Below are 21,556 nucleotides of genomic sequence, written 5' to 3'. Positions count from 1 at the left end.
GTTTATAAGTAACTGAGGGCTGCCAGGAGGGGGGGACAGGCTCTGCTCACTGCTCCCTGGGATAGGACAAGGAGCAATGGGTATAAGCTGCAGCAAAAGAGGTTCTGCCTCAACACAAGGGGGAACTTCTTTACTGTGAGGGTCCCAGAGCACTGGCACAGGCTGCCCAGAGAGGTTGTGAGGTCTCCTCTGGAGCCTTTCAAGGCCTGTCTGGATGTGTTCCTCTGTGATCTGTGTTAGATAGGATTGTCCTGCTCTGGCAGGGGGGTTGGACTGGATGATCTCCTTGGGTCCTTTCCAACCCCTAACATCCTGTGAGCCTGTGAGCCTGTGAAAGCTGAGGGAAAGTAGGTTTAGATTGGATCTTAGGAGGAACTTCAGTACAAGGGTGGTGAGACACTGGCACAGGTTGCCCAGGGAGGCTGCTTATGCTCCCTCCCTGGAGGTGTTCAAGGCCAGGTTGGATGCAGCCTTGAGCAGCCTGTTCTAGTGGGAGGTGTCCCTGCCTATGGCAGGGGATTGGAACTGGATGATCCTTGAGGCCCCTTCCAACCTAAACCATTCTATGATTCTATGCAGTGAGGGTGACGGAGCACTGGGGCAGGCTGCCCAGAGAGGTTGTGGAGTCTCCTCCTCTGGAGACATTCAGAGCCAAGCTGGACGTGTTCCTGTGTGGCCTGCTCTAGGTGATTCTGCTCCAGCAGGGAGATAGGCTTCTATGGCCTCTGGAGGTCCCTTCCAAGTCCTAACATTCTGTGATTCTGTGATTTCCAGGGTCCTGAAGGAGGGGAGAAGTCTGAAGGTCTGAGTTTGCCACCTCCAGCAGTTGGCAGCCAGGACCTCCTTTTCAGACAAGCTCATGCTGAAGTATTCTTCTCAGCCAAATAAAAAAGTGCTTGGGTTTTTTTCCTTTGTTTGTTTGTTTGGTTGGTTCTTTTTTTGATAGAGAGAGGTCACAGAATCATAGAATCAACCAGGTTGGAAGAGACCTCCAAGATCAGCCAGTCCAACCTAGCACCCAGCCCTGGCCAATCAACCAGACCATGGCACTAAGTGCCTCAGCCAGGCTTTGCTTCAACACCTCCAGGGGTGGTGCCTCCACCACCTCCCTGGGCAGCCCATTCCAATGCCAATCACTCTCTCTGCCAACAACTTCCTCCTAACATCCAGCCTAGACCTGCCCTGGCACAACTTGAGACTGTGTCTCCTTCTTCTGTTGCTGGTCGCCTGGGAGAAGAGCCCAACCCCACCTGGCTACAGCCTCCCTTGAGGTAGTTGTGGAGAGCAATGAGGTCACCCTGAGCCTCCTCTTCTGCAGGCTGCACACCCCCAGCTCCCTCAGCCTCTCCTCACAGGGCTGTGCTCCAGGCCCCTCACCAGCTTTGTTGCCCTTCTCTGGACACGTTGCAGTACCTCAACATCTCTCTTGAACTGAGTGGCCCAGATCTGGACACAGTGTTCAAGGTGTGGCCTGACCATAGCAGACTAACCAGAGATGCAACCATAACGGGCTCACAGCCACCAATGTCCGTGTTTTCCCCAAGAGATAACTGGAATGTTCCATCACTTTTGCTCCTAGGATATAATCTATTTCAAATCTGAGCTTACCTAACTGCAGCTGGACTTGGAGAGGTTCTTGTAAACAAGACAGAGGACCTCACACTGCGAAGTGCCTTACTTAAATACAGGTGTGTGGCACATAGAGTTATCTACTGTAACCAAACCACCTCTTAGGATGAAGTAAACATCAGTTATCTCCCTCCTGGAAATCCCTCTGGCTTTGCATATCCAGAGGCCACACTGAGGGAGTGGTTACCTCTCAAATCCAAAGACCTGTTTAAAGTCACAGTTTTCCAAAGCAGAATCCTCCATTGAGTAAGCCCTTACTACATCTTTGATACATGTATATGCTGTCTTTTAGCTGTATTAAAATGAATCCTGTTGCTTTGTGATCATGTAGCCAGGCCTTGCAGATGACTCCCTAATAGTACCTTGCTGTTGTTATTGGAGACAATAATGATCTTGGTTCCATCTTAAGTTTTTACAATTAAATATGACATAATAAAAATTAGTGATGAAATTTAATAAACTACCTTTGTTACTTTGTGTTAGATGTAGAATCATAGAATGGCTTAGGTTGGAAGGGACCTCAGAGATGATAGAATCATAGAATCAGTCCCTGGGCTGTATCACATAAAGGCAGCATATTAAAGTAATAGCTCACACAGTAATGATCACAAGTCTTATGGAGTGGTTTATAGATGAAGCATTTGAAGTAACTTAAATGAAGAGATTACTTATATTAACTGCTTAGAATCATAGAATCAGTCAGGGTTGGAAGGGACCACAAGAATCATCTAGTTCCAACCCCCCTGCCGTGGGCAGGGACACCCTACCCTAGATTGGGCTGGCCCCAGCCTCATCCAGCCTGGATTCAACTCGCCCATCATGGACAGGGTCACCTCTCAACTAGACTTGGCTGCTGAAGACCTCATCCAACCTGGCCTTGAACACCTCCATGCAGGAGGCATCCACAATGTCTCTGGACAGCCTGTTCCAGGCTCTCACCACCCTTGTACTGAAATTCTTCCTAAGATCCAATCTAAACTTACTCTCCCTCAACTTCAAACCCTTCCTCCTTGTCCTGCCTCTAGACACCCTGATGAAAAGTCCCTCTCTAGCTTTCCAGTAGAGTCTCTTCAGCTATTGGAAGGCAGCTCTAAGGTCCCCCTGGAGTCTTCTCCAGGCTGAACATCCCCAGCTCCCTCAGCCTATCCTCACATCAGATTTGTTTCAGATCATCTTTGTGGTCCTCCTCTGGGCTCACTCCAGCAGTTCTGTGTCCTTCTTATGCTGGGGACACCACAACTGGATGCAGTATTCAAGGTGTGGGTCTCACAAGAGCAGAGTAAAGAGAAAGAAAGAATGTCCTGCATTAAGGAGGTAAACATCTATTTTTAAGTATGATTTTGCTGAAACTCTAACAAATGGCCACAGGGAATGTCCAGATAAAGTCTTCCACTTAGAAGTGGTATGGTATGAAAGTGCTGATTCTCAAGGCCCCCTGTGTTTGTATCATTTCTGCAGGTGTCCTTGGTCAGTATGATTTTTCTTTCCATCTCTCTTCAGAAGTAGCTAAGGATTGTTTGGCATTTCAAACACAGCAATTTGTGATACTCTCTCACCTGTTCTCTTTGGAGGACAATGGAAAATGGGTTAAAAATCTGAAATTTCCATCAAGTCTGATGTTTCTCTGTATGTGCAGGATGTGATGCTGCCATACACAGTGTCCAGATTTCTCTCACCATAGACAGCATTTTTACATCACTCTTATTTTTCCATCTCCTGATTCATCTGATCTAGATCCAGCTCCCCACCTTGCTCCACCAAGGTGAATCACAGGATGTTATCTTCAAGTATTTTGGCATGAGACTGACAAAAGTTGATGGGAGAACTTACTCTGCATTGTGCTCTAATGGTGTGTTTCCTTCATGGGAAAGTTTCTCAAAGGCTGAAATCAGTAGGGTTCTGCAGGCATTGTTCTAAGAATCAGAGAATGCAATGGAAAGTTCTGTTCATAGACTCATAGAATCAGTCAGGGTTGGGAGGGACCACAAGGATCATCTAGTTCCAAATTCCTTGCCATTGGCAGGGACACCCTACCCTAGATCAGGCTGCACACAGCCTCATCCTTAAACACCTCCAGGGATGGGGCCTCAACCACCTCCCTGGGCAACCCATTCCAGGCTCTCACTACTCTCATGCTCAACAACTTCCTCCTCACAGCCACTCTGAATCTCCCCACCTCCAGCTTTGCTCCATTCCTCCTGGTCCTATCACTCCCTGGTATCCTAAAAAGTCTCTCCCCAACTCTTTTCTGTGCCCTCTTCAGATACTGAAAGGCCACAAGAAGGTCACCTGGGAACCTCCTCTTCTCCAAACTGAACAGCCCCAACTCTCTCAGTCTGTCCTCACAGCAGAGGTGCTCCTTTTAAAGGATTCTTTGACTGTCCTTTGGGATTTGAGAGTAGAGATGTTATTTCCTAGCATCTTGTACCATGTTATAAAAGAAAGAATGGATAGGGGGAGGGGGGAAGAGAAAAAAGCCTGTGCTCAAATTAAGTTTATTTCTATAGAACTTTTTTTTCTATATTGGTTAATTATTCATGGTGAAATCCTCTGAGTAAATGGATTTCACAGAGGGATGATGGGAATGATCCCTAGAGTGGAAGAGAAAGGAAGCTGTATACAGTGAGCAGGGAGTATTTTAACATTTCATTTCTATGCATGGCTTAAAGTACAAATAGCAAAGGCTGATAAGTGTAAAACAAATTAGAATGACAATATATACTGTCGTTGCAGAGAAAGTCTTGTGGTGTAGCATCTCATTTGCCATTTACATTGCAAAATTGATGTTTCTAAAAGTTCCTAAACTGGATGCAATCCTTAAGAGACTTGGTATCCTTAGCTGAGAGCCAGGTGTCCTTTGTTAGGCTGATTATTTGTGGGTTTGTTGCTCTGCCTCCTCTCAGTAACTCCAAATTAAGGTTCTTTGCATAATTCTCAAACCTGGAATTTCAATAAGGCTTTTCATTCCCAGGACTAATACATCCTGATCCAGCCACCCAGTTCCTAATGCCTGTGTAAGGAATGCAGTACTGTTATCTCAGTGTTAGTCACTGTAAAACTCCATCAGAGGAATTAAGGAACTATTTCCATCAAAGCAGTTACTGGGCAGCCTGAGAATAACCCCCAAGATTTTCCCAGTTCCACTTCCTACAAATGCAAGTATCTCCCCCAGTTTTGCTGCTGCTCCCAACAGTGTTTTGTAAGGGACGCTGGGGAGAGAGCAGAAGAAGAGAGAATGGAGAACAAGGGAGAATGTAGAACAAGGGAGAAGGGAAAAGGGAGAAAAAAAGGAGTAAGGAGAAGGGAGAAGAAGGAAGAAAGGAAAAGAGAGAAAGGAGAAAGTATAAGGAAGAAGAAGGGAGAAGGGAAAAGGAAGAAAGGAGAACGGAGAAGGGAGGAAGGAGAATGGAGATGAGAGAAAGGAGAAGGGAGAAGGGAGAAGAAGGGAGAAAGTAGAAGGAAGGAAGTAGAAGAGAGAAGGGAGAAAGCAGAAAGAAAGGAGTGATGAGAAAGGAGAAGAAAGGAGAAGGGAGAAAGGAGAAAATAGAAGGGAGAAGAAGGGAGAAGGGAAAAAGAAGAAAGGAGAATGGATAAGGGAGAAAGGAGAAGGGGGAAAGTAAAAGTGAGAAAGGAGAAAGGAGAAGGGAGAAGGGGAAAGGGAGAAAGGAGAAAGAAAGGAGTAAGAAGGGAGAAGAAAGAAGAAAGGAAAAGAGAGAAAGGAGAAGGGAGAAGAAGGGAGAAGGGGAAAAGAGGGAGAAGGGAGAAGAAGAGAGAGGAGAATGGATAAGGGAGAAGAGAGGAGAAAGTAAAAGGGAGAAGGGAGAAAGGAGAAGGAAGAAGGGAAAAGGGAGACAGGAGAAAGAAAGGAGTAAGGAGAAGGGAGAAGAAAGAAGAAAGGAAAAGGGAGAAAGGAGAAGGGAGAAGGGAAAAGGAAGAAAGAATGGAGAAGAGAGAAAGGAGAATGGAGAAGGGAGAAAGAGGAAAGCAGCAGAAAGAAAGTAGAAGGGAGAAAGGGGAAAGTAGCAGAAATAAAGAAAGTAGAAGGGTGAAAGGAGAAGGGAGAAGAGAGAAAGGAAAGCTCTGTTGTGCAGCAGAAAGCATGGCAAGTGTGGCATCCAAAGAAGGGAAAAAACTTTTTAATACTGGAATGAATTTGCTCCCTGTGTCAAGTGTGAGCGGTGCCTGCATTGTAGGGTTTTGTTGTCCACTCTCCTGAGCAGATGGAGCTTGCAGTTGTATGTCACTTGTTTATTACATCCTCTTAAGATTAGTAGCTGTGTGGCCAGATGGGTCTGGGAGCACAGCTGTGGATACAAGGAAATAAATGAAACCTGTCTGATGCTGCCATGTCCTTTTGTGAGATACTGACGTGTTGCAACTGCAACAAAGCAAAAAATCACTTTCCTTTAATATATTACTGAATTAGAGGTACTTCCCTTTTTTTTTTAATCAAATCATCTGAAATCAAGAGGATGAGGTTCAGAGGATGATACAATTCTGAGAGGAAAAGGTAGCCAAAACCTGCGCCAAAACAACCTCAGTGAATTTACAGGAACCATTCTTCATGTGGCAAAATAGATTTAAGGTACATCCCAATTATTCCCGCCCCCCCCCCCCCCCGATAAAATGTAAAGCAGAGGTTTGTGTAGAGCAAAGACTCTTCTAGGGCACACGCCAACTAGGCAGGAGTATTTCAAAGTTTATTAGATGGCATATGTTGAATTATTGATCCAACATTCTGATAAACCACATAATGCATTCATGTAAATGCAAATGAAATGCTGTTCTAGAAAAGAGTGCCAGATTATGGGCTAGACTTTCAAAAATGAACCCAGCACAGCTTTAACTCCGTCAGAGCCACAGGGAGTTGGTCACAAAGCCACCGCCAACCTAGACACACTGGATGGAGTTCATCTTGAAATCGTAGGATCATGGAATGGTTTGGGTTGGAAGGGACCTCCAAAGATCATCTAGTCCAACGGCCTCTGCAGGGGCATCCTCAACTAGACCAGGGTACCCAGAGCCTTATCAAACCTCACCTTGAATATCTCCAGGGGTGGGGCCTCAGCCACCTCCCTGGGCAACCTGTTCTAGTGTTCCATTACAGTATCACAGTATCATAGTATCATCAGGGTTGGAAGAGACCTCACAGATCATCAAGTCCAACCCTTTACCACAGAGCTCAAGGCCAGACCATGGCACCAAGTGCCACGTCCAACGTTGCCTTAAAGTGCCCGAGGGACGGCGACTCCACCACCTCCCCGGGCAGCCCATTCCAGTGTCCAATGACTCTCTCAGGGAAGAACTTTCTCCTTACCTCCAGCCTAAATTTCCCCTGGCACAGCCTGAGGCTGTGTCCTCTTGTTCTGGTGCTGGCCACCTGAGAGAAGAGAGCATCCTGCAATGCAGTTCTCCACACCAGAAATATGACATCCACTCCACTTCTAGTCTAAGGGTATGAATAGGCATTCCAGTACAGGCTGGGAGATGGTCTGCTGGAGAGCAGCACTATGGAGAGGGACCAAGGAATGCTGGTGGATGGCATCAATGGGACAGCAATGTGCCCTGGTGGCCAAGAGGGCCAAAGGGATCCTGGGATGTATTAGGAAGAGTGTACTCAGCAGATCAAGGGAGGTTCTGCTCCCCCTCTACTCTGCCCTGGTGAGACCTCATCTTGAGTACTACCTCCAGTTTTGGGCTCCTCAGTTTAAGAGGGACAGGGAGAGGATCCAGTGGAGGCTATGGGGTTGATTAGGGAACTGGAGCACTGCCTGATGAGGAGACGCTGAGGGACCTGGGGCTGCTTAGTCTGGAGAAGACTGAGATGGGATTTAATAAATATGTATAAACACCTGAGGGCTGGAGTTCAGGAGGAGGGGGACAGGCTCTGCTCACTGCTCCCTGGGATAGGACAAGGAGCAATGGATGGAAGCTGCAGCACAGGAGGTTCACCTCAACACAAGGGGGAACTTCTTTACTGTAAGGGTCACAGAGCACTGGCACAGGCTGCCCAGAGAGGTTGTGGAGTCTCCTTCTCTGGAGCTTTTCAAGGCCTGTCTGGATGTGTTCCTCTGTGACCTGAGCTAGATTGTATGGTCCTGCTGTGGCTGGTGGTTGGACTCGATAATCTCCTTGGGTCCCTTCCAACCCCTAACATCCTGTGAGCCTGTGATCTTCTTCAGGTCATTGAGCACAAGCCCTACGAGGAGAGGCTGAGGGAGCTGGGATTGGTTAGCCTGGAGAAAAGGAGGCTCAGGGGTGACCTTATTGCTGTCTACAACTACCTGAGGGGTGGTTGTGGCCAGGAGGAGGTTGCTCTCTTCTCTCAGGTGGCCAGCACCAGAATGAGAGGACACAGCCTCAGGCTGTGCCAGGGGAGATTTAGGCTGGAGGTGAGGAGAAAGTTCTTCCCTGAGAGAGTCATTGGGCACTGGAATGGGCTGCCCGGGGAGGTGGTGGAGTCGCCGTCCCTGGAGCTGTTCAAGGCAGGACTGGACGTGGCACTTGGTGCCATGGTCTAGCCTTGAGCTCTGTGGTAAAGGGTTGGACTTGATGATCTGTGAGGTCTCTTCCAATCCTGATAATACTGTGATACTGTGATACTGTGAAAGCCACAAATTCATGTAAAGTTAGGCAATATTTGAGGGAGGGGCAGAATTTTCCCAATGCATAATAGAGATTTTTACTCTGATGAGCAGCCCTTTAAAACCTGCTCTGATCAGCTGAATGCCATTTGGTCCTGCTGTGGCAGGGGGTTTGGACTCGATAATCTCTTTGGGCCCCTTCCAACCCCTAACATCCTGTGATGCTAGAAGGAGTTCACCTGACCTCTTTTAGAGGACACAATGAATCTTACACCAAAGAGGGTCAGATTCTCTGCTTGGATGCTCTAGAGTGTCTGATTGCCTAGGTGTGGTGCAGGCATCTCCTCTCAGCCTCGCTGGCAGAGATGTGGCATTTTCTGTTAGTTGTTACAAAGTCACTGAACTGGTGGCCACGCAGCTGGGCTGTTCTGATGCAGGTGGTTTGTCAGTCAACATCAAGCTGAAATTTGATGAAGAGGTTGTTGCTTTTTCTTGTAGAGGGAAATCAGTTTTGGGAGGGGATACCAACTAACCTGTTCCCTTTGAGCACTTGGTGCATGAATTAAAACATCCGTGGTGATGCTAAGGAACTAAGCAGTGTTTTAGCTGTAGAAGTGGCACTTTCTGTGAGCTCAGATTTGTAGTTCTTCTTTCATTGCCTAGCAGAATGAGAGTCACAGAATCACAGAAACATTCCAGTTGGAAAAGACCCCCAGGATCACCAATTCCAACCCATATCCCTACTCTACAAAGTTCACCATTAAACTATATCCTCAAGTACCACATCCAAACAACTTTTAAACACATCCAGGGTTGGTGACTCCACCAACTCCCTGGGCAGCCCTTTCCAATACCTGACCACTCTTGCTGTGAAAAAATGTTTTCACATGTTCAGTCTAAACAGACCCAGTGGCAGCTTGAGGCCATTCCCTCTGATTCTATCACTATTTATCTGTCAGAAGAGACCAGCAGCAGTCTCTCCACAACATCCTTTCAAGTAGCTGTAGACAGCAAGGACGTCTCCTCTCAGCCTCCTCCTTTTCAGGCTAACCATCCCCAGCTCCTTCAGTTGCTCTTTGTAAGATGTATTGTCCAGGCCCTTCCCCAGCTTCCTTGCCCTCCTCTGCACTTGCTCCAGCACCTCCACATCCTTCTTGTATTGAGGTGCCCAAAACTGAACACAGTACCCAAGGTGTGGTCTCACCAGAGCCGAGTACAAAGGGACAATTGTAGAACCATAGAATGGTTTAGGTTGGAAGGGACCTCAAGGATCATCCAGCTGCAACCCCCCACTTTAGGCAGGGACACCTCCCACTAGAGCAGGTTGCTCAAGGCCTCATCCAACCTGGCCTTAAACACCTCCAGGGAGGAAGCAGCCACAGCCTCCCTGGACAACCTGAGCCAGTGTCTCACCATCCTCACTGCAAAGAACTTCCTCCTAACATCTTGTCTAAATCTCCCTTCTGCCAGTTTAAACCCATTACTCCTGGTCCTGACATTACAAGACCTTGTCAATAGTCCCTCCCCAGCCTTCCTGTAGGCCCCTTCAGACACTGGAAGGCCACTGTAAGGTCTCCTCAAAGCCTTCTCTTCTCCAAGCTGAAGAGCCCCAACTCTTGTAGCCTGTCCTCATAGCAGAGCTGCTGCAGCCCTCTGAGCATCTTTGTGGCCCTCCTCTGCACTGGCTCCAACATTTCCATGTCCTTCTTGTGCTGGGAGCTCCAGAACTGCACACAGTACTCCAGGTGGGGTGTGAGGAGAGCAGAGCCAAGGGGGAGAATCCCCTCCCTTGCCCTGCTGCCCACACTTCTCTTGATGAAGCCTAGGACACCGCTGGCTTCAATCCTCTCCCTACTCCTGCTAGATGCAGCATTTCTAATCCACGCCCGGATGCCATTGACTTGCTTTGCTACCTGGGCACTACAGGAGGCTTCCCAGGAAAACAAAAGCTTTAAAATGTGAGATCTTGTGACCTTGAAAGGAGCAGTGTTATAAACAGGATGAGCTTCCTATATTTTACTGCATTTGAGATCTAAAGCTGGAGCTTAACAGAGTCCAGCCTGAAGACAGAATATGATGAGAGGCAGTCACATAATGAGTGTGACGTGTAGCACAGAAACAGTTTTCTGCTTCTGAAAGCTGCTATAAATCATGTATACTTTGGAAGACTCTTTTATGTTAATTAAGGAAGATGAGGCAAGTTGCAATATTTTATGGGAAGAGAGGCAAGTGCAAGAGCAAATTGTTGTGCTTTTTGCCTTATTGCAGAGAGGAAGGAAGAAAAGTTTCTTCCAATTCCGAAGGATTTTTTAGCTCCATATTGTGATGCGTGCCAGGAGGTTGGGAGGTAGAGGTAGCAATTTTCATTGACTTCCACCATACTGTGTTTGCTTCATTAAAAAATTACAAATTTGTTGGCAAAAAGCAGTAACATATTGCTGGAAAACATCAAAATTCACAGTGTAAATTCATAACTTCAATTTGTGTTCAAAACTGTGCTTTGGGAATTCTGCCTTTCGTTTTAAAAGAGAAGGAATGGCATAATAAAAGGATGGAAAGCTCTGATTTCAAGGTCACAGCCCAAACTTTTAAGCCAAATCTCCTCTTTCTGGCAGTACCCCAGAGTCACCAAAGTCTTTATTAAGCAAATGTGCTTTCTGTCTTGCTGAAATGGTGATGACAAATAATTCCTTCAACCATCAGTGCCTTATGCAGTTATAGATGTCTGATGTAATGTCAGTTCTGTGATTCTTTGCTGAGGGAGCTGGGGTTGTTTGGCTTGGAGAAGAGAAGACTCAGGGCAGACCTCGTTGATGTCTACAACTACCTGAAGGGAGGTTGCAGCCAGGTGGGGTTGGTCTCTTCTGTCAGGCAACCAGCAGAAGAACAAGGAGACACAGTCTCAAGTTGTGTTGGGGGAGGTCTAGGCTGGATGTTAGGAGGAAGTTGTTGACAGAGAGAGTGATTGGTATTGGAATGGGCTGCCCAGGGAGGTGGTGGAGTCGCTGTCCCTGGAGGTGTTGAAGCAAAGCCTGGCTGAGGCACTTAGTGCCATGGTCTGGTTGATTGGCCAGGGCTGGGTGCTAGGTTGCACTGGCTGAGCTTGGAGGTGTTTTCCAACCTTCTTGATTCTATGATTCTATGCTCGAAAGGCAATAACATTTCTTCCTGATTGGTCTGAAATTATGGTACTCCTTCTAACAGATTTCTCTCTTTCTCTCTCATCCCTACAGGAAGTTGCCCTTGTCCTTGCAGCTATACTGGTGTTTTTGTTGGCTTTCTATGCTTTCTTTTATCTTAACATTTCCAGTGAAGTTGACCTTGATCTGGATCCAGATGAAAACTAGCAGATGCAATGAATCCATCGTCGAGATTTCTTCAGCTTGAACAAGACTCCGTAGGAACACACAGTCCCTTCACTGTGAGACAGTAAACGATGCCGTTTCTTGCAATCCAAATTCATAAGGAAGTTTTGCAAATACATCAGTCACTTTTACATTCCAGATCTCCAAAAAACCAAGAGAGCAGCCCTGCCTGGCCAGTGTGTTTAGGCAGGAGGAGCAGGACCATAGATGAGGTTTATTGTTTACATTATCTTTCTTTCTCAGGCAGAGAACTTTGATGTCAAAAGACAGGTGCTATTATTATTATCGGGGGCATTGATGCTGACTTCACAGGAGGATAGTCTGCCTTGACTAAATTTAGGAATCAAAGCTTCCTAATTGCCAAATCAGGTTCCTTTCCTTTCCAAAAATGAAGCAGGGATACCAAATGAAAAACCTTCTCTTGATTTGTATTTAAAAACCTATCAAAGCCTCCCTCGTCCTTTCTCTCCCTTTTCATCTTTCCTGTGCCTTTGTGCACACAAGACAGGGCAGGAAGAGGGAAGAACTCATAGGGAAAAAAAATCTCTTTTTTAGAAGCAGTCTGTCACCTCCTATATGGACTTAATTTGATGTCATCCCAGATTCTGTGTGCCCGTGTATCTGCAGTAATCCTTTTTATTCTTATGCCAACTGTTCGGCACACATGTGTTCTGTCAGAAATGGCACCTGGATGACAGAAGCTCTAACATTCACATATGCCTCTGAAACACAGCTCTTTGCCTCCTGTTCTGTCTGAGCTAGCGTAAATAGAAAGTTCACTTGATGTTGGCTTTAATTAGTGCATTGCTCCATTATTAAGAGAAAGTCAAAATTGTTGTTTTAATTATACTCTTCCTGCTGGTCGTGGTGGTATCGACTTGCTCTGCCTGTTAGGGGGATGTTGTTAAAAAACTTGCTTTAGTTGTGCAGTCATTTTAGTCATCAAGCTAAGGTGAAAAGTTGTACTAAGAAATCTTTCTTTTTTTCTTTTTCATGCATATTATTAATTGGGAACCTCTTAGCTCCACAACATCCTTCAGTTCTTGCACAGTACCCTTCAGAACATGTACTGTAGCTAACCGTTCTGATCCCTTTGATAACCGCGAGCCACTCGAAGAAGTCTGTATGTCAAAGCAGCTGCAGGGAGCTGTAAAATGCTGCCTTTATCCTGCTTTGGCCGTGGAACCGAGCTTGTGGTCGTAAAGATTCAGGCTTGATCCTTTGAAAAAATGTGGTCAATCTTTCTCTAGTTTGGATTCACTTTGATGCCAAGGAAAGCGCATCACCGCCGGTGCTGAATGTGGCAGGATGTCATCGCGCTGCAATTCCATTAGCAAACTCACTTGGCTTTGTCTTTCAGACTTATTTCAGGGCTGAGTGTTAGGTTTAGTTGCAAGTGAGATATTTACAGATTTATGCCAGCAATGCCTGGCTGAGATTTCTTGTACTGATTTTGAAGACAAAAGGATACAAAGACTGTAATGGGAAATATATTTATTTTAAATGAAGACAGTTCCCATTATCACCACTTAAGGAACTTAGATCAATACAGTTAATTTTTAGACTATCCAGTAACTGTGACCATATACATGATGAGTCTCTAAGGACTTGATGAGTCTCTAAGGGTCCACTTACTATCTTATCATCCTGTTCATTCACTTTATGCAATGCAAATGAAGTCCTCTAGAAATTCAGAGTACAGCAGTCTTCCAAGAAGAATATGAAGGAGTAGCATAAAGATACATGTGCAAATACTGCTTGGTCCTAATGATGACTGTTACAGACACAACATTTATGCCTTCATATGACTTACAGTCCACTAATATGCACATGCTTTTATGGTGAAGCATTATCTGACCCATGGGCTGACTTTCAGTGGAGGGAAAAGCATATCACAAGCTGTCTCCTTGGATGTGACATGCCTTTCACCTCACCAGTGCCAAGCCACATCGCAGAAGCTGCAGGTCTTTCCTCTTGCTTTGCATGAGCAATTTTCTCCTTCTATAAAATGCTGGAAGGTTTGCTTTCTCAATGTCTGCACAGAGTTCTCTGGCTGATGTGTGGCCTGGGATTGATGTGTAGTTATCCCCTTAACGCAGCTTGTCTCATAACTTGCTTTCTGAACCACTTACATGGAGAAGCAACCTCTTCTTACTGTCAAATGTACGAACATGAAGTGTCTAGAACAGGAAGACTGCATTTCCCAAAACTGTGGCTCACAGACAGAATCTGAAGTGTACAGATATGTGTGACTGAAGCAGCTTCTCTGGTTTCTTGTTTATCACTCCATAGTGCCCACAAGCAGGCACCAAACACAAGAGAGCGATAGACCTGCTGCATTGGGTCCAGAGGGAGGCCACCAAGATGATCAGAGGGCTGGAACGCCTCTGCTATAAAGACAGGCTGAAAGAATTGGGGCTGTTCAGCCTGGAAAGTGTTTCAGGGAGACCTTAGAGCTGCATTTCAATATCTGAAGGGAACCTACAGGAAGGCTGTGGAGGGGCTGTTTAGAAGGGCTTGCAGTGATAGGATGAGGAGCAATGGTTTGAAACTGGAGGAGGAGAGATTTAGGTTGGACATCAGGAAGAACTTTACAATGAGTGTGGTGAAATCCCGGAACAGGCTGCCCAGGGATGTGGTTGAGGTCTCCCCGTCCCTGGAGACATTCAAGATCAGACTGGATGTATTTGGAAGTGTCCTTGCTGACAGCAGGGGGTTGGACAAGATGCCCTTTGAGGGTCCCTTCCAACCCAATGCAGTCTGGGAATTTACAAAGTGCCACAGTTTCCAGTATGTCTGCTGGGTTTATTTAGGCTTGGCCTTTTCATTCACGTGAAGGATATTGTTATGGAACAAGAAAATGTCCATTTCTTTAGCTGAACTGGATAGAATTCTGGTTAGTTTAGAAATACATGGCAAATATTGCAGCAAATACATTCTTTATTCTTAAAAGCTCCCACTGTTCATCAAATGATTAATCCTTGGTTTTCTAGAACACACAAGCACAACAATATCACCACTGGGGTCTGACTCTGACCTCACTAACTTAGGAGTCTTCTCAGTTCACTGAAATGACAACTGATTTACTCCAAGGGAAAATCAAAACCTGACCTAAAGTTCTCTCTTCTTTCTGCAGTGCTGCTTTGTCCATGCCTGATATTTTTTTAGGTGGAGACTGATTTTAATCTTGCAAACATCTGGCTTATTTTGCCCTTAGTTATGTCTGAGATTGACTACATCTTGGTTTTTGGACCAGCTATCTTTGTATGAGTTACTCAGTGTCTATTTTATTAATAAATGTGTTTTTTCCTGGGTTTGTGCTCTTATTAATGTGGGATATGTCACACTGAATTACATAACATTTGAAGGACATGAAAGCCATGTAAACAGTACAACATTCAAATGTGAGCAGTGATATTCACCAGTTGTAGAGTATCTGGGTTATTCTGGGCAGTTCTAGCCCCTAAGCTCATGTTGAAAGTAGACATGGCCTCTGAATGGCACTTAGTGCCATGGTCTAGTTGATTGGATAGGGCAGGGCTGGGTGCTAGGTTGGACTGGATGATCTTGGAGGTCTCTTCCAACCTGGTTGATTCTATGATTCTATGAATACTTAAAAGACACCAAAGAGAGCTTCCTTTGGCATCCTACTCAATACCAATAAGAGCAGATTTCTTCCTGCAGACAAAGTTGTTCTGTATAGCTCACATCAACTTCAGGCACATTGATTTTATTAGGAAAGTAATACTTTTATATCCATTTGTTTCAAATAAAGATTGCTCATCAGCAGTCTGTTTACACTGGTTTAATGTGGTAGGTTTCTTCAGGGCTATTCACCTCTGGGGAAAGGGCAGATGGCAATATTGTTGTTGCCCTTTGCTTGTTTAGTAAACTGAATTTCTTTTCAACAGAGGCTCTAGAGGAGGTGCTTGTGTGGTGGTGGGTGGGAGTAGATGTCCTGTCTGGAAGAATCTCTGGCTAGGAAGATTCAACAATCTTCCAGTAGTGGTTTAAGGATCACACAATGCATTGGGTTGGAAGGGACCTTTAAAGGTGTGATGGTTTGGGTGTTCCCTGCCCCCCCCCCAGTTTAGAAATCACCCAGACTAGACTCAGCCAGCTCTGGAAATTGAATGAAGCTTATATTTACAGCTTAGCACAATGTACAAGCAGACATTTACAATAGATACAGAAATAGACAAGGGAAAAGGTAATACAGAAACACAACAGCCCTCCCAGAAACCTGAGTCTCCAGGAGGGGCTCCCAACCACCCTTCCACCTTCTCCCACCTCTCTCTACCATACCGCAGACGTTGCCCTGTGCCCAAGGGAGAATGGAGGGTTGGCCAGGGGTGTTAGGAAGCAGGTGGATTAATCAGAGAGACAGCAGGTTAGGTTAGAGACAGAAATGCAGCCCACAGCCCAGACAGAGAGCAGCTCTCTATCTATGTTTGGATACTTGTTCTTATACATCTCAGCAGGCCTATGAGTGAAGTAGACATCACCATTGTTTCCCTTTCGCAGCCTGTAATCCAGTTCTTCTCAGCAAAACATTCTAGCTAGCTTCAAACTAGCACAAAAGGTCATCTAGGCCAACCCCCCCTGCAATGAGCAGGGACATCCACAAGTACAGCAGGTTGTCCTGAGTCCCATCAAGCCTGACTCTGAATGTCTCTAGGGGTGGAGCTTCCATTACCTCCTAGGACAACCTGTTTCAATGTTCCACCACTGCCCTTGTGAAGAACAGTTTTGCTCAGTCATCTTTCCTCAGCAGCTTGCCTTTTCCTTTTGATCCTACAAAAGAGAAGCAGCATGCAGACCATCTCAGGACAGAAGCCTCAGTACAGTAGTTTTACTAATGCTGCTGCTGCTGCTGCACATTGCCAAGGAAAGGCTTTAACTCTTACTTCCTAGGGTCCATAAATATCTTTTACTGGAAGCTTAGGAGGCATGTTATGCATTTCCCTAATGGACTCTAGAGATCTATTTAAACTTTTCTTGAGGAACACTTTATTTAAAGTTCACTGTTGCATATCATCTAGACATGATCCTGACTCAGGATCTGTCGTAGCACCTTCCATGAAGCAGAGCAGCTGCAGCAGAGACAACTCATAGGCTGAGATTATGCTACCACACTCAATTGCAGACTCCCCCCTTTAGATGTCATCTAGCACAGTTGACCTAGAATCATAGAATCATAGAATCAGGGTTGGAAGGGACCACAAGGATCATTCAGGTCCAACCCACCTGCCATGGGCAGGGACACCCTAGCCTAGAGCAGGCTGCCCACTGCCCCATCCAGCCTGGCCTGAAACATCTCCAGGGATGGGACCTCAACCACCTCTCTGGGCAACTCATTCCAGGCTCTCACCACTCTCATGCTCAACAACTTCCTCCTCACATCCAGTCTGAACCTATCCATCTCCAACTTTGCTCCATTCCCCCCAGTCCTGGCACTCCCTGAGAGCCTAAAAAGTCCCTCCCCAGCTTTTTTGTAGGCCCCCTTCAGATACTGAAAAGTCGTGTTTGAAAACAAACAAGTTTACAAGAGCTTTACTAAATGAAGGCACAGTTAAAGTTCTACAAAACCACTCATCCCATTTCCATGAAAATTACTACTGTGGAAAAGGTTTTATCTGCTTAAGGACAAATTTTGAACGATTCCCTTCCAGGGAGGAAAAAAGTTGCTAGCAGCTGCGATGATTCATTCAGCTCTGATACAAGCTTGTGCCTGTAAGGTACAGCTGAACCAGTTGGTGAAGGTCAAAGGCACTGGGGACAATTCTAAGTAAAGGACTGCACTTGCAGACTTGGCAAGTTAGGCTGCCAACAAACAGCCTAGCACAGATCTGGATCGCGCTTCAAGTTTTACTTACAGCAGCACAATAATTAGCGGCACTTACAACCAAGAAAATAACAATATGGCACATCAACAAGACAGCAGGAATGTGATGTTGGAACTGCTTCTTGCAAGATTTTGTAGTGGATTATGCCTGCACTTTGGGGAATGAAGCCATGAGATTAATAAGCTGGCAAAGAGTGTCTGTGATCTTATGCTTAACAGTATTTTTTCCCTGAGAGAGCCAATGGGGATATTTTGCAAGGCTTTCCCCCGTTACCCTTGTAGCTTACTGGAGTATTTTCTTTTGTAGATGTATTTCTACACTTGTCCAAGACTGGAAGGATATTCATTTTTCCAGCTCATCAATGCATTTAATTGACAGACTCCTCTACTCCTCCTTTGATTTCCCCCCCTCCCCATTCACAACCAAATCGATAGGGAGACAGCCAAAATGTTAGGTAGCAATGTTTCTCAACCAGATGTCACAGTATCACAGTATCACAGTATCACCAAGGTTGGAAGAGACCTCACAGATCATCAAGTCCAACCCTTTACCACAGAGCTCAAGGCCAGACCATGGCACCAAGTGCCACGTCCAATCCTGCCTTGAACAGCCCCAGGGACGGCGACTCCACCACCTCCCCGGGCAGCCCATTCCAGTGTCCAATGACTCTCTCAGGGAAGAACTTTCTCCTCACCTCCAGCCTAAATCTCCCCTGGCACAGCCTGAGGCTGTGTCCTCTCCTTCTGGTGCTGGCCACCTGAGAGAAGAGAGCAACCTCCTCCTGGCTACAACCACCCCTCAGGTAGTTGTAGACAGCAATAAGGTCTGCCCTGAGCCTCCTCTTCTCCAGGCTAACCAATCCCAGCTCCCTCAGCCTCTCCTCGTAGGGCTGTGCTCAAGGCCTCTCCCCAGCCTCGTTGCCCTTCTCTGGACACGCTCAAGCATCTCAATGTCCCTCCTAGACCGGGGGGCCCAGAACTGAACACAGTACTCTTAGCTCATTTAAATGAATAAACATGTTAAACTGTGAAATATTGCATTTAAGGGAAAAGGGGGGAAAAAAAGGGGGTGGGACAATCTGTTTACTGTCCTTAACTGAGACAACAATCCTGGTGGATGCCAGGTTTTGGCAGTTGCAACAATTAGACAGTGGGACAAAGTGACCACACTGGGAATTGTGGAGGATAGTTCAAGTAGAAGCTTTGTGCTGCATGAATGCTTCTTCCTTTTTTTTTCTGACTCTTGTAATTGTTCTACTGGGTTTGCCTGTTCAAACCACAAATAAATATGTAACTAGACAAAGAATAGGCTTGATTCTGTTGTCTTATTCTGACTCACTGAAACAAGCAGATAAAAGCATGAGAGTCCTGCAGAAGGGACTTGTGCCTTGCCTAAATTCTCCCTTCAAAGTGTTTGTTCAGGTCAGCTCAAAGCGTGAGCTACAAAGAGGTTCATTCTGCTTGAACCTTGGAAAAACTGAACAGATATAGATCTTGGGGAGTTTGCCATTTCACAGAGAGGTTGTAAGAGTTTTAAAGAGTGAAGTATGGAGTTAGGTGACAAATTGATGTTCCTCTGGGAATGAGAGTGAAAGAAAATTGAAGCAAAACGATCAGTTCTTCCAGGAGGCAACCACCTCACAACTCACTGTGTTGCTGGAGAAGATGAAAGTGGAAGAAAAGCTAATTCTGATACTACATCAGAGCTACCTCAACTTTTTATTTTCCATAGGGTGAAAGAAAGGCCAGCAGGAGTTGAAGGTGCCTGAGATCAAGCAGCTTCTCATCAAATCAGTGGTTCATTTCTTTAAGGAAGGAAGTAATAAAGAGGATTTGGGGCGCTTACAGCAAACGTAAGTCAGGCTAATTGCCATTGCCTTCATGTGTAAGAAAAGTCACATTTGCCAAGCTAGAGTAGCTTTGTGTGTCACTGAGTTAAATGTAAGTACACTGATAGTGGCAGTGTCCCTGTTCCTCTGGAGACATCTCCTGTGATACTATCAGCAGAGAGAAAGGACAAGGAGGGAAATGGCAAGGGAGCCCCTTTGCATATTCTGCACTCCTAAAGCTTCACCCCTGCTCAGTGGGGAGCTGCTGGTGTTTAGAGTAGGGCTGCTGCCATGGATTGCTTTGGACAGGCTACAAAAAACAGCAGAGGAAAGCTTAACCTACAGGGTGAGTCTCCTGCCATCACTGGTGCCTGATTTGTTCCCGCAAATAAATAGAAGCTGAGCTGCTCAGACTTTTTACTTTTGTTTATTAGATTCTCAGGGAGGTGCCAGGGAAAAAAAATGTGGGTTCGAAACTCGTTTTTACACAGTTGCTCCCTTAGTGTTTGTGGGACTGCTTTGCAGTTCCTGCTATGCTCATGCCTACTGCTGCAGACATTGTCCTTTGGCAAGGAGGGGCTGAGGATTGACCTGGCATCCCCTGTGCTCTCACCTGGCTGCAACTGAATAGGTCTAAGGAACTGTTACTGTGTAAGACTTGCTTTATTGTGGGAAGGACAGCAAATTTTGAGTTCAGCACAGCTTTGGTCAGCTTTTCCTCTTCCCTGGGGAGCCTTCAAAGCAGCTCAATGGATGAAAGTCAGGTCTTTGCTTGCCTCCCTTTTGATGACTTTGTTTAACTAAGGTGCTGTGGTTGTCTGTTGTAAGAATGGATTCTCACTGCCCTAATGAGCTTGTGTCTGTGTCTTCTTGAAAGGTAAATAATCACATTTCTGTTTGTCTGTGGCTATTCTCAGGCAGTGCTTTACCTTTGTGTTGCTGTCTCTTTGCTTCTTCATAAAGAATTAGATGTGCTGAACACACAACAGAGTGGAGCATCAGGGCACTTAAGGGTGCTGAGAGAACTGCCTGATGTTATCGCTCTGCCAGTCTCCATCATTTTGCCCAATCATGGCCTCAACCACCTCCCTGGGTAACCCATTCCAGGCTCTCACCACTCTCATGCTCAACAACTTCCTCCTCACCTCCACTCTGAACCTACCCACCTTCAGCTTTGCTCCATTCCTCCTGGTCCTGTCACTCCCTGATAGCCTAAAAAGTCCCTCCCCAGCTTTTTTGTAGGCCCCCTTCAGATACTGGAAGGCCACAATAAGGTCAGCTTGGAGCCTCCTCTTCTCCAGACTGAACAACCCCAACTCTTTCAGGCTGTCCTCATAGCAGAGCTGCTTCAACCCATGATAATGCTTAAGATTTGCCTCAAAAGAGGACTGACTTGGAACAGGATGAGGCACTTAGTGCCATGGTCTAGTTGACTGGCTAGAGCTGGGTGCTAGGTTGGATTGGATGATCTTGGAGGTCTCTTCCAACCTGCTTGATTCTATGATTTTTTTCCCAAAGATTGTGATGCTGAAATCTGATAAATTCTCCACAGAAATAGCAGATCTCTGATTAAGAAGAGCAATGGTTTGGAAAGTTTTCATTATCAACGTGTTTAATCTTCTGTCCTGGGAAATTTTCAAGTTGATGTCATAATGGAGTGGGCAGTGCCTGAAGGACAACAGAACAAGGCAAATTAAATGTTTAAGAGACTCATCACATGCATTATTCAACCTCTCATGTGCATACTGCTGTGACTGGACTATGCCAGTGTTAGGAGGTAGTAGTACAAGCAAAGTGTCTGAGACAATCTGCATTGCTTGTGATCGTTGTGCCCTGAAACTTACAGGGACAAGTGTTGCTGCTACATGTGCTGTGTTTTTATACACAGAAGAGATGTGTCTTACTACATGAATTCCTACCAGAAGATAACTTCTGGTTTGTGCATCTTCATGTACAGTACATGCACAGAATGAAGACAGAGTGCTCCCTGTGAGCAAGGGCATTTGGAAACGAGGATCATTCCTTTCGCACAGGAGTAGGCAGAAAACACTTTGAAAGGTGATGCAAACAGAAAGGAAGTTTGCATTACACTGCACATTTACAGAGTCACAGAATGTTAGGGTTTGGAAGGGACCTCAAAAGATCCAAACTCCCCTGCCAGAGCAGGATCACCTAGGGCAGGTCATACAGGAACACATCCAGGTGATTTTTGACTTGACTCCAGAGAATACTCCACAACCTCTCTGGGCAGCCTCTCCCAGTGAAGAAGTTTTTCCTTATGTTCTCATGGAACCTTCTGTGCTC

At 45.8% G+C, this 21,556-nt stretch overlaps 1 protein-coding gene across 3 annotated transcripts in view; it reads left to right on the top strand.

The window, feature by feature from the left end:
* Window positions 1-15,109, top strand: part of TRIQK (triple QxxK/R motif containing) — a 77,644-nt gene extending 62,535 nt beyond the window's left edge. For all 3 annotated transcript variants that reach the window (XM_064154685.1, XM_064154687.1, XM_064154686.1), the window contains exon 4: window positions 11,447-15,109. In XM_064154685.1, the coding sequence (XP_064010755.1) occupies window positions 11,447-11,560 (114 nt within the window). In that variant the 3' untranslated portion in view covers window positions 11,561-15,109. The remainder of the gene's footprint in view (window positions 1-11,446) is intronic.
* Window positions 15,110-21,556: the final 6,447 nt, after the last annotated feature.

Source organism: Pogoniulus pusillus, chromosome 14 (assembly GCF_015220805.1).
Source record: "Pogoniulus pusillus isolate bPogPus1 chromosome 14, bPogPus1.pri, whole genome shotgun sequence".
NCBI classification, from domain to species: Eukaryota; Metazoa; Chordata; class Aves; order Piciformes; family Lybiidae; genus Pogoniulus; species Pogoniulus pusillus.
The sequence above is the reverse complement of the archived record's forward strand: the minus strand, read 5'-3'. Positions and strand labels throughout refer to the sequence as shown.